Source organism: Podarcis raffonei, chromosome 8, assembly GCF_027172205.1.
Source record: "Podarcis raffonei isolate rPodRaf1 chromosome 8, rPodRaf1.pri, whole genome shotgun sequence".
Taxonomy (NCBI): domain Eukaryota; kingdom Metazoa; phylum Chordata; class Lepidosauria; order Squamata; family Lacertidae; genus Podarcis; species Podarcis raffonei.
The window spans coordinates 40116139-40131996 of NC_070609.1; the positions used below are offsets into that span (position 1 = coordinate 40116139).

Consider the following 15858-nt stretch of genomic DNA (forward strand, 5'->3'; position numbering starts at 1 on the left):
AACCAAGATACCACTGTAGTAGTAGCACCTTGAATCTGGCCCTATAACAAATTGGCAGCCAGGGCAGATCTCTGAGCAGGGGTGCAATATGCTGACAAGATCTCACTCCTGTCAGCATTCTGCACTAACTGCAGTTTCTGGATCAAATGCAGGAAAAGTCTCACATAGTATGCACTGCAGTAATTCATTCTTGAAGTTCCCAATGTGTGGTCTATTGCTGTCAACCCACCCCAATTAATGAACGGCTACCGCTGATAAAAGGTGCTCCTGGCCACCAAGGCCACTTGGGTCTCCAGTGACCAAGTTGGATCCAGAAGCAGCTCAGGTAGTGAACCAGCTCCTTCAGGGTTAGTACAACCTCATTTGGGGCAAGCAATTGGCCAGCTTCTCAGAAATAGAAGCCACTTAGCCACAAGATTCGGGGGAATGATTAATGGACTTCAATGTCTGTACACTAATGCGCAAAGCATGGGAAATAAACAAGATGAGCTTGAGCTCTTGGTACAGCAAACTAAATATGACATAATAGGCATCACTGAAACCTGGTGGGATAAGTCCCATGATTGGAATGTAATAATGGAGGGATACAATCTATTTCAGAGAAACAGACCAGACAAGAAAGGAGGAGGAGTGGCGTTATATGTCAGGGATGTGTATACCTGTGAAGAGATCCAAGATTTAGAACCTCAAAGCCAAAGTGAGAGCATTTGGGTCAAAATTAAGGGAGAGAAGAATAACAGTGACCTCATTGTGGGAGTTTACTATAGATCCCCAAGCCAAACGGAGGACATAGATGATGCCTTCCTGGAACAGATGGCCAAGCATGCAAAAGGAAGGGAGATAGTAGTAATGGGGGACTTCAATTACCCGGATATTTGCTGGATGTCAAACTCAGCCAAGAGCAAAAGGTCAAACAGATTCCTCACTGGCCTTGCAGACAACTTCATTGTCCAGAAAGTGGGAGAAGCAACAAGAGGAACAGCCATTTTAGATCTGGTCCTAACCAATGTTGATGACCTGGTTAGTGGGGTAGAAGTGGAAGGATCATTAGGCGCGAGTGATCATGCTCTTCTGAAGTTTACTATACAGCGGAAAGGAGCAGCCAAGCATACTAGGACTCAATTTCTTGACTTTAAGAAAGCTGACTTCATAAAACTTAGGGAAGTGCTGGGTGAGATCCCATGGACAGTAATACTAAAAGGAAAGGGAGTTCATGATGGCTGGGAGTTTGTTAAGAGGGAGATAGTAAAAGCACAACAGGCAATACCAATGAGACGGAAACATGGAAGGTGCCTAAAGAAGCCAGGGTGGCTATCTAAAGAACTTTTAACTGAGTTAAGATTAAAAAAGGATGTGTACAAAAAATGGAAAAGGGGGGGAACCACCAAAGAGGAATTCAAACAAATAGCCAACACGTGTAGACACAAAGTCAGAAAAGCTAAAGCACAGAATGAACTCAGGCTTGCTAGAGAGGTTAAAAGCAACAAAAAAGGATTTTATGGGTATGTTCGTAGCAAAAGGAAGAACAAAGAAACAGTGGGGTCACTCAGAGGAGAAGATGGTGAAATGCAAACAGGGGACACAGAAAGGGCTGAACTCCTCAATACCTTCTTTGCCTCAGTCTTCTCCGATAAAGAAAACAATGCCCGACCTGAAGAATTTGGAGCAAATGATTCAGCAGAGGAAACACAGCCCAGAATAACTAAGGAGATAGTACAAGAATACTTGGCTAGTTTAGATGTATTCAAGTCTCCAGGGCCAGATGAACTGCATCCAAGAGTATTAAAAGAACTGGCAGATGTGATCTCAGAACCACTGGCAGTCATCTTTGAGAATTCCTGGAGAACAGGCGAAGTCCCGGCAGACTGGAGGAGGGCAAATGTTGTCCCTATTTTAAAAAAGGGGAAAAGAGAGGACCCAAATAATTACCGCCCAGTCAGTCTGACATCAATACCAGGGAAGATTCTGGAGCAGATCATTAAGCAAACAGTCTGTGAGCACCTAGAAAGGAATGCTGTGATCACCAATAGTCAGCATGGATTTCTGAAAAATAAGTCATGTCAGACTAACCTGATCTCGTTTTTTGACAGAATTACAAGCCTGGTAGATGAAGGGAACGCAGTGGACGTAGCCTACCTTGATCTCAGCAAGGCATTTGATAAGGTGCCCCATGATATTCTTGTAAAGAAGCTGGTAAAATGCGGTCTTGACTATGCTACCACTCAGTGGATTTGTAATTGGCTGGCTGACAGAACCCAAAGGGTGCTCATCAATGGTTCCTCTTCATCCTGGAGAAGAGTGACTAGTGGGGTGCCACAGGGTTCTGTCTTGGGCCCGGTCTTATTCAACATCTTTATCAACGACTTGGATAATGGACTCAAGGGCATCCTGATCAAATTTGCAGATGACACCAAACTGGGAGGGGTGGCTAACACCCCAGAGGACAGGATCACACTTCAAAACGAACTTGACAGATTAGAGAACTGGGCCAAAACAAACAAGATGAATTTTAACAGGGAGAAATGTAAAGTATTGCACTTGGGCAAAAAAAATGAGAGGCACAAATACAAGATGGGTGACACCTGGCTTGAGAGCAGTACATGTGAAAAGGATCTAGGAGTCTTGGTTGACCACAAACTTGACATGAGCCAACAGTGTGACGCGGCAGCTAAAAAAGCCAATGCAATTCTGGGCTGCATCAATAGGAGTATAGCATCTAGATCAAGGGAAGTAATAGTGCCACTGTATTCTGCTCTGGTCAGACCTCACCTGGAGTACTGTGTCCAGTTCTGGGCACCACAGTTCAAGAAGGACACTGACAAACTGGAACGTGTCCAGAGGAGGGCAACCAAATGGTCAAAGGCCTGGAAACGATGCCTTATGAGGAACGGCTAAGGGAGCTGGGCATGTTTAGCCTGGAGAAGAGGAGGTTAAGGGGTGATATGATAGCCATGTTCAAATATATAAAAGGATGTCACACAGAGGAGGGAGAAAGGTTGTTTTCTGCTGCTCCAGAGAAGCGGACACGGAGCAATGGTTCCAAACTACAAGAAAGAAGATTCCACCTAAACATTAGGAAGAACTTCCTGACAGTAAGAGCTGTTCGACAGTGGAATTTGCTGCCAAGGAGTGTGGTGGAGTCTCCTTCTTTGGAGGTCTTTAAGCAGAGGCTTGACAACCATATGTCAGGAGTGCTCTGATGGTGTTTCCTGCTTGGCAGGGGGTTGGACTCGAAGACCCTTGTGGTCTCTTCCAACTCTATGATTCTATGATTCTAAGATTCCTCGAAGTCATACTGTTTATTAAGGTTATCATCCAGATAGTTTGTGTAGGAACAGCACTGACAAGTATTAGAGGCTAGATGACCTTCATAGCATTCTCTGTGTGAAGAATTTCAGCCTGGTTTAGATCTACCAGAGTGTAATGAAGGCAAATGGCATCTCTCAGCTTAGGTTGGAAGTATAGATTTTTCCTTTTGGTGCATCAGGAGTTCATTCCTTTGCAAGCCAATAAAAAATATTTAACTGCATTCAGCTTGTTTGCCAGCTTTTCGCTCCTTGCAGGATATATTTTCCCCAGGAGATCAATTCCACTTACGATCAAGCTGAAGGTCAAGCTACACTGTGCCTTTGGAGGGTTCTGAAATGAGAAAATGGACCCAAACAGTCCAGAACTTGGGATTAACTCATTGTGGCCTTCAAGAATTTCAGATGGTATTTTACAGATAATGATGGGAAGATTCCTTTGACAGCTACTGTAGAGCCATGGAATAAAGTATTGTGCTAAAGTCCCCATTTAACTGTCAGGTTGGCTAGACAATCTTAAAGCAACCAGTGTCCTGTTTTAGGGGGAAATTATTATTATTATTATTATTATTATTATTATTATTATTATTAATCCATCTGGCCAGGCCTCCCTAGCCATACTGGGAGGCTCCCAACAGAATATTAAAAACACGATAAAACATCAAACATTAAAAACTTCCCTAAATATGTCGTAGTTCAGTAGTAGAGCATCATGCAGGAAGTCCCTGGTTCAATTGTTATCATTTCTAGATAGGAATGGGAGAGACCCCTGCCTGAAACCCAGGAGAGCAGCTGCCAGTCAGTGTAGACATTACTGAGCTAGATGGACAAATCAATGATCCAACTCAGTATAAGCTCCTTATGTTCTTCCAGCTTAGGTTCCCAGGAGAGGGCAGATTGATGGTGGGGCACTCAATAATAGGACAGCAGTGACATGCTGGAGAGCAGGGGCAGAGCAAGGCAAGACCAGCCAAATCCAGTAGACACTGTCAGCTCCCAGCCAGGGTGGCAGGGCAGAGAGGCAGCTTTTCAGCACCTTGGAGAGCACACATTGACTGACACCAGGTGCAGGCTTGCCAATGGGCAATGCTGGTTGGGGCTGATACGAACTGTTGTCTAAAACAACTGGAGGGCACCAAGTTGGAAGGCAGGCTGCTTTAAACTAATGGTGCAATGAACAGTGCAATCATATACATGTTTATTCAGAAGTAAGCCCCACCATCTTCAACGGGGCTTACTCCCTTGTAGGTGAGGATTGTAGTCTTATAGACCAAGTTACAGTAGATACTTCTGATGTAATTTTCATACTAATCATTCAAGAATAAATTACCCTTTTCTATGAGAATAACTGTTTGATATACAGAAGTTTGAGATGTGTTAATTTGATGCCCAATGAGAGTAATTGGTTTAGCTGATGAAAAACAGTTAGCTCAACGATTTTTTTTCAAGTATAGCATAAGATGCAGGAAGTGATAATTAGCTAAGCAAATTGATTATTAAAGGATTGAGGATCAGAAAGATTTGTAGTTAACTTGTTAAATTGACTTTGACCCAAGCTTTGCTTAATAAGGGTGGGGAGAATTTAGTCATAGCAGCATCAAATAAAGAATGAATGTCTGAAATAAATAAAGCAGTGGTAATCAATGTGGGGCCTTCCAGGTGTAGCAAGAATCCAACTCTCATCAGCCCCAGCCAGCATGACCAATGGTGGATGGAAAATATAAAAGTGTTATAAATTTTATTTTATTTTAGTAATTTTAATAAAATATTTCTATACTGCTTTTCATTTACGTAAAAAAAAACTGCAACACTGGTTCACACCATAAAAAATAACAATACCCACTAAAAAAATAAGCTTTGATAAAATCAGTGAAATCCTCAGAATAACCAAGGACATCAGGAACCTGCCTTCATAATACTAAGGGTCACAGAAAGCCTAGGTAAAAAGGTAAATTTTCAGCAGGTAAGGGAAGACCCATCATAGTAGGTGCTCATTCAATGGGAAGAGCACTCAGCATGGTAGGTATCACAACAAGAAGGCCCTGCCCACACACTCCCTGCCCCACCCCAGGATGGACCTCCATAGGTCATGGTATAGCCAGGAGGGTCCCACCTGCAGACTGCTGTGGCCTGGGAGAAAGTGGTCCCTCAGACAACTTGGTCCTGAGTTATTTAAGACTTTACACATCAAAAGTTAACAACTTAAAAGTTGGCTCAGTAGCTAATTGGCAGCCAGCGCAGCTTCTTCAGCACAGACATCATTTACAGGACAGAAGACGAGCTACTGAGCAATCCATCAGCATTTTAGTGTGAATTTCTCCTAGTAAGCACATTTCTGTATGGAAGTTTCCATAATATACACATTTTTGCAAATGGTACAATGCACCTTTGCACTTTATTTTCCCTAATATATTTCCTTGGCTGGAGAACTGCATTGCAAATTTCTGAGAAGAATGAATGTGGAAGGAAGGCTGTGTTTCAGTTGTGGATTGCTTCAGAAGTGCAAATTAGGTAGTTTCAGCTTTAAAGAGGAACGGAATCAGATTTCTTTCCCATCCCTGGGCAGCCCCACGGCATGTTGCAGTAATGGAGTCTTGAAGTTACCAGTTAATGGAACTTGGTGGCTAGGCTACCCCCCCATCCATGCTTGAATGAATATGATGGTGGCTGCTGAACTCATTCTCCAAGCTGTCTGCCAGAAAATCTCTTTGTTACAGCCATCATGCCTCACCTTTTAATTGGCGGCCAGAGGAGTATGGGGCTCTCAAAGGATTTGGCCCTTGGTCCCTAGCTGCAGGTCTCAGTCTAATGTGCTAATTTTAAATACTTTATACACTGCTTAATAGTTTCTAAACAGTGTACAGTTGGGGCACAAGAGGGATATAGCATTCAATCAATTAAAACCAACCATAAATTTGTGGCAAGGGGGGGCACACCTCTATTTAAATGCCTGTTGACATTATTTTTTAAAAAGTCTTCACCATGCACTGGAAGCACAACTGAGGGTGTGTGTGCGTGTGTGACCTACAAAACTGAACACACAGCTGCAGTTTGATACAAGCTATGTTTCTGAGTCATGGAGGACCACTAAGAGTGAGTCTCCTGTGGACCACATTGATAGGGCAGAGTTATAAGATATCATGCAGTCCTCAAGCTATCATGGACTCAAGTTGTTAAGGGCCTTGTAAATTAATACCTGGCCTCTTAGAAGAACTAGGGCTTCTCTGATTCAGAATTTATATTTCATTTCTGTAGCTGCACACACATTCTCATTATTTTTTTATGTAGACCAAAAAAAATATATGCTAGCACAAGGCAGGCAACACAGCTGCCCCAATTTTCTTTAAACTGATGTCTCTATTTCAAGTCGCTTCCAATTTTGTTTCACCCGCTCTGCGTTTGGAAAAAAAGGGGGGTTGTCAATATTACCTGGGTTCACCTCTGGCTAACATGCGATTCTGAAACATCTCAGATGGCTTCCTACAAATTAGATCGCTTAATAGCTTGGAGCTTCATTTGTCCAGGGAATGTGTGCCTGACTAGTGTACATCAGAGGTTTCATTTAGGATGCTGAGTAGCAATTTCTTTCCTCTCCATTTTTCTGCAGGGGGGAGCATGTTCCACAGAACCTGAGACGCTGAAAGTGTTCCTTGAACAGCTTTATTTTTAGGTTGACGATAGCTATGGATGAATCAAGGCGGCAGAGATATCAGAATGATAAATATACCGGATGATGATACGCCGGAGGATGTTGCTACAGGCAACAATGTGGGGAAATGTAGAACAAAGTGAAGAAATAAATAAGGGAAAAGGGATCTCTACCCTTGATACTCCCCTCCCTCATATTTTGAAAATAAATGTATTTTTATGGGTTATAAAAATGGCTAGCTGTGTTTCAGTTCATGTATTTTTTCAGGATGCATGAACTATGAAAGAGAGGGGGGGAGGCAGGGTGGTGGGGAGTACAGCACGGTGCAAACACACTAGCACCAGGTTTGCTCCACTGCTGCATTTGCACCACACACCCTTCCCTGCCGCCTCCCACTATCTCCCAGTAAGAAACAGTGAGCCACCTGCTGGGAACCTAGCACTGCAGCCGCACCTCAGCCAGTGAGGGTGCTTATGCATATGACAGGTGGACTGTCTTCATGAGCTTGGTAGGTTACCATTTTTTCCACTTCTGTGCTAGGTGGTTTGGGGAACCCTAACACAATATAGTCTTGGATTTGCTAGCTGGGAATTCCAACTGTTACCTGATGTGTTTAGAGGGCACTGTCTCCTGGGCACCGGCAAGTGAAGTCTAACAAAGCAAGGCTGTGCTTGAAGCAGATCTGATGAGAAAAATGCCCTTTCAACATACTTTTGTGTTACACCCAGGGTGGTGTGTGCGTGTGTGTAAAAAAAAAAAAGCAACTCCTAAAAGCAACAAAGTAGAAAGATGCTAATTTTGCAAGCCTCAGTGGGGCAGAAAAGTCATTTTTGAATCAGCCTCAGATAGATGAAGCTGATCAGTGAGGAGATATCATGTTTTTTTTCTAATGACTGATCTTGTTAGTTTGTCAAGGGGCAATTTTGTCTGGGCCACTGGTTGCTTTCAAAGTGTCACTTACAGCTTTTGATAGTGATTCCCATATTTATTCCCCAAGAGTGGGTAATGTGACCTAGGGTTGTCTCCAGCTCTTACTCAGCAATTTGGGTGAACTGTAGTGAATTGTGGTGGTGGTTTTCCCTCCAAACTTGGATCTCTCTGTATATTTGGATCTCTTCAGTTTAACGTCTAAGAGCAAGTTACTGTATTTTGTAGTATACTTTATGATGCAGCAGCATCTCTTAACTTTATGTATATCATATGTTTTAATTGTCTTGTGCCTTGAGGCAATAAAACACTTTATACTGAACTGTGTGGACAAGGAGTTTTCTTCACCGTCAAATCTGGAAAGGCTGACAATTGGAAAAGGAGAAGACTCTGAAGCTTTGCTGGGCTACTCTGGTAAAGGTGAAATATCAAAATGCAATCACCATTGTACCATTTTTTCTAGTTTCCCTAACTGAGCACTAACTTTAAGGTAGAAAGCACCAACTATGCTTTGAACTGAGGGTTCACCGTTTTGTGTTTTTGTTTTTTGTTTTTTTAAGGAGTCCCAATGATGGAATTGCAAGTTCAAAAGACAGATCGTAGCCTGCATGGATGGCAGCACTTGAAACTGTTAAATCCTATGAGGCTGCTAGTTCAGAGAATTCAGTCAGCTATCTATTCATCACAACCTTCTGACATATTATTGAAATTTTAGGCATTCCTTAAGAACACATGACACAGTTATTTACTTGGGGTGATGTACTATATATATAGATCTATCATCTATATCTATATCATCTATCTATCTATCATCTATCTTCACACACATACATTTCTCTTTTTAGGATTCTCTAATGCCATTGTTCTTCCTGTCTTTGTTTTATTGAACTTGCCTGTCTCATCTCCAAAATTTTGCTCCAGTGAGCAGAGCAAATTCCCAAGGACTAGTAGCTTTGTTTACCCCAAACGGTATGGGATTGCTCTTCAGGTCTCAGTGGGTCTGGCCAAATGCACTATTTTGCTCGGGGAAATTTATGCATCCTGGTTTGCAAGGTGATTCAATGCCTCTTTGCTTTTGACAGAAGGAACTTAGTAAGATGCCAACAACAACAACGACATGTATCTGAAAGCTTCATATATGTAGTGGTTAGAGCGTGAGACTAGGACCTGGGGCACCATGATTCACATCCCCACTCACAAACTTTTGACTGGGTGACCAACCGGGGGGGGGGGGAGCATGTATGCCACGTTCAGCTCCTTGAAGAACAGGGTGGGATGTAAATGCAAAAAATGAAATGAAATATAGACAAGGTTCTTCAGCTCAGCACTCATATAGAAATAGAGTCGAAATAACAAAAACAAATGCCCTCTAGTTATCCTCTGGTTCTTGTGCCATGTCCCTTGGCATAACCCCTTCCCCTGTTCTTCTTTCACTAGATTCAACCTAGTTCTTAAAATTCAGGCACTCCACTAGCATAAGCTTCGGTTTGGCTCTTTTTCACATCCTCCTCCAAGCAGTTGAACTCCAGAGGGATGTAAAATCCAGCAGCCTTTATTGATATTCAAGGCAGAATAGAAGGTTTTGTTTATCTAGGGCAGAATCATGCATACCACCATGACATTTACTTGTAGCAAGTAAAGGTGTGTGTGTGCTTGTAGGGAAGATGCAGAATTTTCATTTTTAAAGCAGTTAAAAACAACAACAACCCAGCCATGAAAGCCGTTTTTGTTAACAACACAAGAGAATCTACCGTAACACCATATTATTTTCACAAAACAATATGTACCCAGTGCAAACTCCCACATTGCAAAAATGGAGGGGTGCTTTGAACGCCAACACAGCAACTCCATACCCAGGCAGGAATAATTGGCTTTTCCAATAAAACAGAACTTCAGCAAGTATTCCTGCAGCTGACATTACTGATCAGAACAACAGAAATCTCTCTTGCTTCTGACAAAGCTTTTATAAAAGAAAAGGCAAATGTGTGGGAGAACTGCATGCTAAAGAGATGTCAGGACTCCTTCAGCTTCTTATTTTGGTGTACACATCAAAAAGTTACTATTACAGCACAATCAGGAAGCAGAAACAAATATTTATTGCTTTGGGGGGGGGGGACTGGTGCAGCTGTAAAACTATCACTGCCCATACATATGTCTGCATACTTTCCATCTGCTCTACCAGTATAATTGTAAAAGAAAGATATTGCAAAAGCATCCATTTCCAGGACACTACACTAAAAGTCTTCAGTACTGTCTCATCATGAGGAGCCTGAGCCTGTGACATCCAGTGTTGTTGTTGTTTAGTCGTGTCCAACTCTTTGTTACCCGATGGACCAGAGCACGCCAGGCACCCTTGTCTTCCACGGCCTCCCACAGTTTGGTCAAACTCATGTTGGCAGCTTCGAGAACACTGTCCAACCATCTCATCCTCTGTCATCCCCTTCTCCTACTGTTTGGGAAACAGGGGCTCAGGAAACAATACAATCTTCTAACAACTGCCAACTTCCTTTGATCTGGAGTTTTATTTCCATGAAATGTGTATATATATATATTAAAGTTGGATGCTACATACCATAATACACATTGGGAGTCCAGCAAGATGTTCTTGCCGTTGTGTGCCTCTGCCAACTGGGTGCCTCCAGATGTTTGGATTATAGCTCCCTTCAGCCCAGTGGTTGGTGAACTGGCCTCCACAGTCACTTACGGACTCACTGTTAAGACCATGTTCATGAAAGACAATCTTACTCGGCTACCAGTGACCGCCAAAGAGGAAGAATAAGAATAGTGATTTCTAAATTCAGTAACTTTGCACACAGAATTTCAGGTAGTTGTTCTCCTATCGTTCACATGGCCAATTAGCCCATGAAGAAAACCAATGTGAACAAGAGGAATCCTTAAGAGGGCTTAAAGAACTGTGTGTGTGTGTGAGAGAGAGAGAGAGAGAGAGAGAGAGTGTGAGTGAGTGAAAGAAAGACTTACTTGGTGTTGTCGGAATCAATGGTATGGAAAAGCTTTTCAAGTTCTTCCTCGTTAAGAGTTCCATCGGAGAAGAAGGCCTGGAATTCCTCCAAGGACAATTTCCCATCATCTGCAAGCAAACAGAAGGTATCACAAGCAAGTTAAATACACATACACACATCCTAAGGAGGGAAACACATCCAATAAGACCATAAGAAGGAGCCTACTGGATCAGGCCAATGACCTAACCGGTAAAGTACCTGTTCCAAGAGTGGCCACCCAGGTGCTAACCTGCAAGTAGGACCCAAGCACAAGAGCTCTCTCCCTTCCTGTGGTTTCCAGCAACTGGTATTCAGAAGGATATTGCCTCTGACCATGGAGGCAGAGCATTGCCTCCACAGTCCATGGAGCATAGCCTCCATTGCTGCTAGTAGCCATTGACATTAAGTTATCTCATTGTCTTTTAAAGTCATTCAAGCTGGCAGCCATCACTGCCTCCTGATCTAATGATCTATCCATGACAACTGAGTGATCCTCATCTCCTCCACCCTCCAGACCACTCCTGAATCCCATCTGGATGAAACACTAAATTAAGGGTGTGATTTTCCTAATTTGTGGGCCTCTGTAAAACTCAGCATGGATAATGCATGTCTAGGGCACTCGACAGTCCACTCAACATCTTCTAAAGCAAAATGAAATGCTTGCCAATTGCAGTAATTCACACATTCAGCTGCGAGTCATCAAAAGACAATATGCTGAGCAAGGAGCTTCTACAGATAACTGGACATCACATGTAATTTGATTTAATTTAAAATTATTTCTAAACTGCTTAATATTTTTAAAAATCTCTAAGCAGTGTACACTATAAAAATGTCATCCATTAAAGTAAAAATACAACCTAAAATAACAAATCAATAAAAGATCCTTTACCTTTACCCTTTTTACCTTCTGGAAAATAGGGACACTCATTAGAAGATGTCAGAAGCAAACAATGGCTGCTGCTGCTACATATATGACACAGGGAAATGGTAGTTTTGTGCAGGTAAGATTGGATTTTCATTGAGAAATCAGCATGAAAACAAAGCATTAAACTCTCTTCTACCTCACCACAGTCCCAATCCATTCAACGTGCATTTCTTTATCAATGCATTAAAGATTTCCTCCCTCCCATGCAAGTAATGGGTCCTTTAGTTTTTAAAGAAAACATCAGTACAGAAATATCACCAACACTTAACACTGATCATTTAAAAGCAAGTCAGGAAATGGATGGAGAAAACCCTAAAAGCCGTTTCCAGTCTGCATCAGTTCAAGATAATTCGAAAGAAACAGAACTGATCCAACCAAGGCCTGTGTTTTTAAAAGTGCATTGCGAAGGCAGGCATGTGAGTGTGTGTGTGCATGTGTGTGTCTGTTCTAGTGTTGAAGCAATGATTCTTCAACATCAGCTTCGTTGGACTGGTCATGTTGTGTGGATGCCTGATGATCGTCTTCCAAAGCAACTACTCTATTCCGAACTTGAGGCTCACAGGAGGCTTACTGCCGGCGCCATCTTCTCCTATTCCGAACTTAAAAATGGAAAGTGTAATGCTGGTGGTCAACAAAAGAGATTTAAAGACTGTCTCAAGGCAAATCTAAAAAAATGTAGTATAAACACTGACAACTGGGAAACACTGGCCTATGAGCACTCCAGTTGGAGAACAGCCTTTACCAAAGGTGTCATGGGCTTTGAAGACACTCGAACTCAGGACGCAAGGGAGAAATGTGCTAGTAGGAAGGCACACTTGGCAAATCCACACTGTGATCAACTCCCGCCCGGAAACCAATGTCCCCACTATGGAAGGGCGTGTGGATCCAGAATTGGCCTCCACAGTCACTTACGGCAGGCATGTCCAAAGTCCATTTTGGGGCCCTAATCCGGCTTGCCGGTCGATTTAATCCGGCCCCCAAGTCCTGGGGTAAAATCCTAAAAAAAGCTCAACTTTGGTCAGCCCTTTTGCATGTTCACTTCATCAAATCAAGCCTTCTTTGAAAAAAGTTTGGGCACCCCTGACTTACAGACTCATTGTTAAAACCGTGTTTATAGAAGACAATCTTACTTGGTTATGAGTGATCACCAAAGATTCATAGATTGCCTAGAAATATTTATTCATGTCAATGTATGAGAAACGTCATTTATTTAATCAGATCAAAGGCATGTTTTTCACTCAGAAAATGTTACCTTGTTTCATGCATGTTACTGACTTTGCAGAAAAACATTTAATAAACGTATAGATAGTTCCTTCAGAGACCTAAGCCCTCTCACCCTTTCATTCATGTGGCGGCATTGCAGGACGGAGGAGGCTTCACTGGGGCCCCAACGAGGGAATTCAAACTAGCTGGGCCCTTCCTGATTGGCGGAGGGGGCATAAGCCCCTTCTGCCTATCAGGAACAGGATCCTGGCCTGCACCCTGCTTTGGCAAATGGGGATGCAGGCTGGGGCTTGGGCTGTGCCAGGGGCAGAGCCAATGCAGCAGATGGTGGGTTTCCCTTGGATCCACCCCTTTCCCATTTAAGCAGCTAGCACCTGGGGCTCAGCCGGTTTGTTTCTGCATCAGGTTTTCCCTGCCCAGCCACCTAACCAAGCTTCCATGTTCCACCTGAATGCTGCCTTTAACACAGTCAGCCAAAATGACTTGATAGGATTGCAGGATGTCTCCTCAGACTAATCATTTGATGAGCAGACAGAGGGTGTTAACATCCTCTCCTAATCTTCATAAATCATCGTGTGTGTGTCCCCGGAATGTGGGTGCATTTGAGATTGTGTGTGCGAGAATGTGAGATGACCACATTCTTTTTTCTCTCTTTTTGAACTTCCATTGTAGCTATGAAGTCCCTGGACATTTGAGCAAGTGTGAACCTGTCTCTAAGGCACCAAAAAAGAAAAGTGAGGCTAGTCTCTCCTACAAGGGAAAAAAAACCCATCGCTGAGAACATTGCCTCCAAACTAAGACCAACCCAATGTTAATTAACAACAATAACTACCTAAGCTGATCTCAAGTCCTTAAATGTTTTACCCAGAAGGTTAAATCTTATCACAAAGCATCCTTCACAGCCCACAACGAAGTTTGTACTGCATGCTAAGACTGACATTGCATAAAGCTCATTTAAAACCTGTTCGTTCAAGCTATATATCTATAATAGATTTTTTAAAACGTGCACACATCACAGCATTAAGCCAGGTATTGACTCAATAGAGAACCAGGACTAAGACCCGTGCAGTTTGGGAAGATAAGACCAGCCAATATCATAGAGACTTGGAAACTGCGATTAAGAGACTTAAGAAAAATCCTTTCCCCTCCCCAAACGACTGGCTGAACAGATGTAATACCCTGCTTACCCAGCCAGTACAAGTTAAGATAAGTGATGCTGAATATGGAAGTCTTTGTATGCTAGCAGCCTTATCAGGAAGGGCACAGAAATGTACGCTGGAAGTAGAGTCACATGGCTGGGCTATGGGTAGGATAAGGCAGGTAATTCTGCTCAAGATATAATTTGATGTCCAAGGGTGCTCAGATGTGCTAAGACCTGATGGCTGAATCCTATTAGTCATACACTGATTTAAGGATCAAAATGCACTTTAAAATGAGAAGTGTCAACCTGCTTGGATGGTGTGTAGCAGGGGTAGCCAACAAGGTGCCCTCTGGATGTTGCCGGACTCTCACTCTCATCGTCCCTGACCATAGGCTAGCCTAACTAGAAACACGCCCTCCCTTGATTGACTCTCTTCTCTCAGTCAGGAGGGGGAGATTGATATGCAATGTCTCCTTCCCCCTCCCAACCATGTGTTTAATCAGAATCTTTAAAAACCCTAATGAAGCATTAAAGGTAAAGGTAAAGGTACCCCTGACCATTAGGTCCAGTCGTGGACGACTCTGGGGTTGCGGCGCTCATCTCATTTTATTGGCCAAGGGAGCCGGCGTACAGCTTCCGGGTCATGTGGCCAGCATGACTAAGCCTAAGCCTAAGCCTTCCTCAAAAATCGATTCAGGGCCAAATTCAGAGTGGGTGGTCCACAGGCAAGCCTGGATTAGGGTGGGGGGAGGCTGTCCACAACCCTCACTGAGAGTGATGCTCACTGAGAAGTTTGCAACTACCTGGTTCATGACATAGCTGGTACAAACATCCATATTGCAATGTTCTGCTTCATGATGAAGTAAGTGTCATCTCCCTAAAAGAAGCTGAAATTTCACAGCTGAACTTTGGGGGGGGGAGGGGAGACATACCAAGCGATTTCCTGATATTTTGGAAAACAGCATTGATTGCTGAGCCCAATCCAAGTGACAGAGGGTGATGCCTGAGCTGACAAAGCATACTCATTTGGCCCTTGCACTCAGCCACTAAAGTGCCTCTTGTGCAGTGGCAGAGCTTCATGTTCTGGCACCGGGGGGGGGGAGAGCAGGCGGGGGGGCTGGTGTGTGTCCTGGGGGCATGGTGCACTGCCTGCGGGGGGGGCAGCCGCGATGGCTCCCCACCAGGATCGCGCTGCCGGGGGTGGTGCTCTCGCCCTACACTCCTCTTCCTCTGCCAGGGCTCTTGTGTCTTGGGTGAGAAGCGATCAGGAAACTGTTTGAGGCACGAACAAGTTCATCTCTATAAAGTGATTATCTTTCTCTGCTCAACACTAAACACACACAAAGCTCCCCATGATCTCTCTCCAGTAGACTTCAAGATCTTGCTTACGACAAAGCTTAACTAAGCACTTCAACAGGAAATTAGAATTCTCTGCCATGGAGTGTGTTCCCACTCCCAATTCTTGAATGAAGTGAGCAGTCCAATTAAACTTTTACAGAGTTATTCACAGGGGGAAACTGTGTTGGGAGTCAGCTACGTTAATTGTCATTGGATGTACGCTTGCCCAATTATTAGAAGTAGCTGCAAAGTGCTATCTGTGACACTTGTAACACGAATTCCCTAGATTGGAAACATCATCATCAGCAAATTATCTTTAGGTCTAGTTAGTGCTTTTCAAAACCACTTCT

At 43.3% G+C, this 15858-nt stretch overlaps 1 protein-coding gene across 1 annotated transcript in view; it reads right to left on the reverse strand.

The window, feature by feature from the left end:
- The window catches only part of NECAB2 (N-terminal EF-hand calcium binding protein 2), a 144986-nt gene that overhangs the window by 86256 nt on the left and 42872 nt on the right, over positions 1 to 15858 (reverse strand). Inside the window, exon 3 of the mRNA XM_053399512.1 lies at positions 10861 to 10969. Within this exon, the coding sequence (XP_053255487.1) occupies positions 10861 to 10969 (109 nt within the window). The remainder of the gene's footprint in view (positions 1 to 10860; positions 10970 to 15858) is intronic.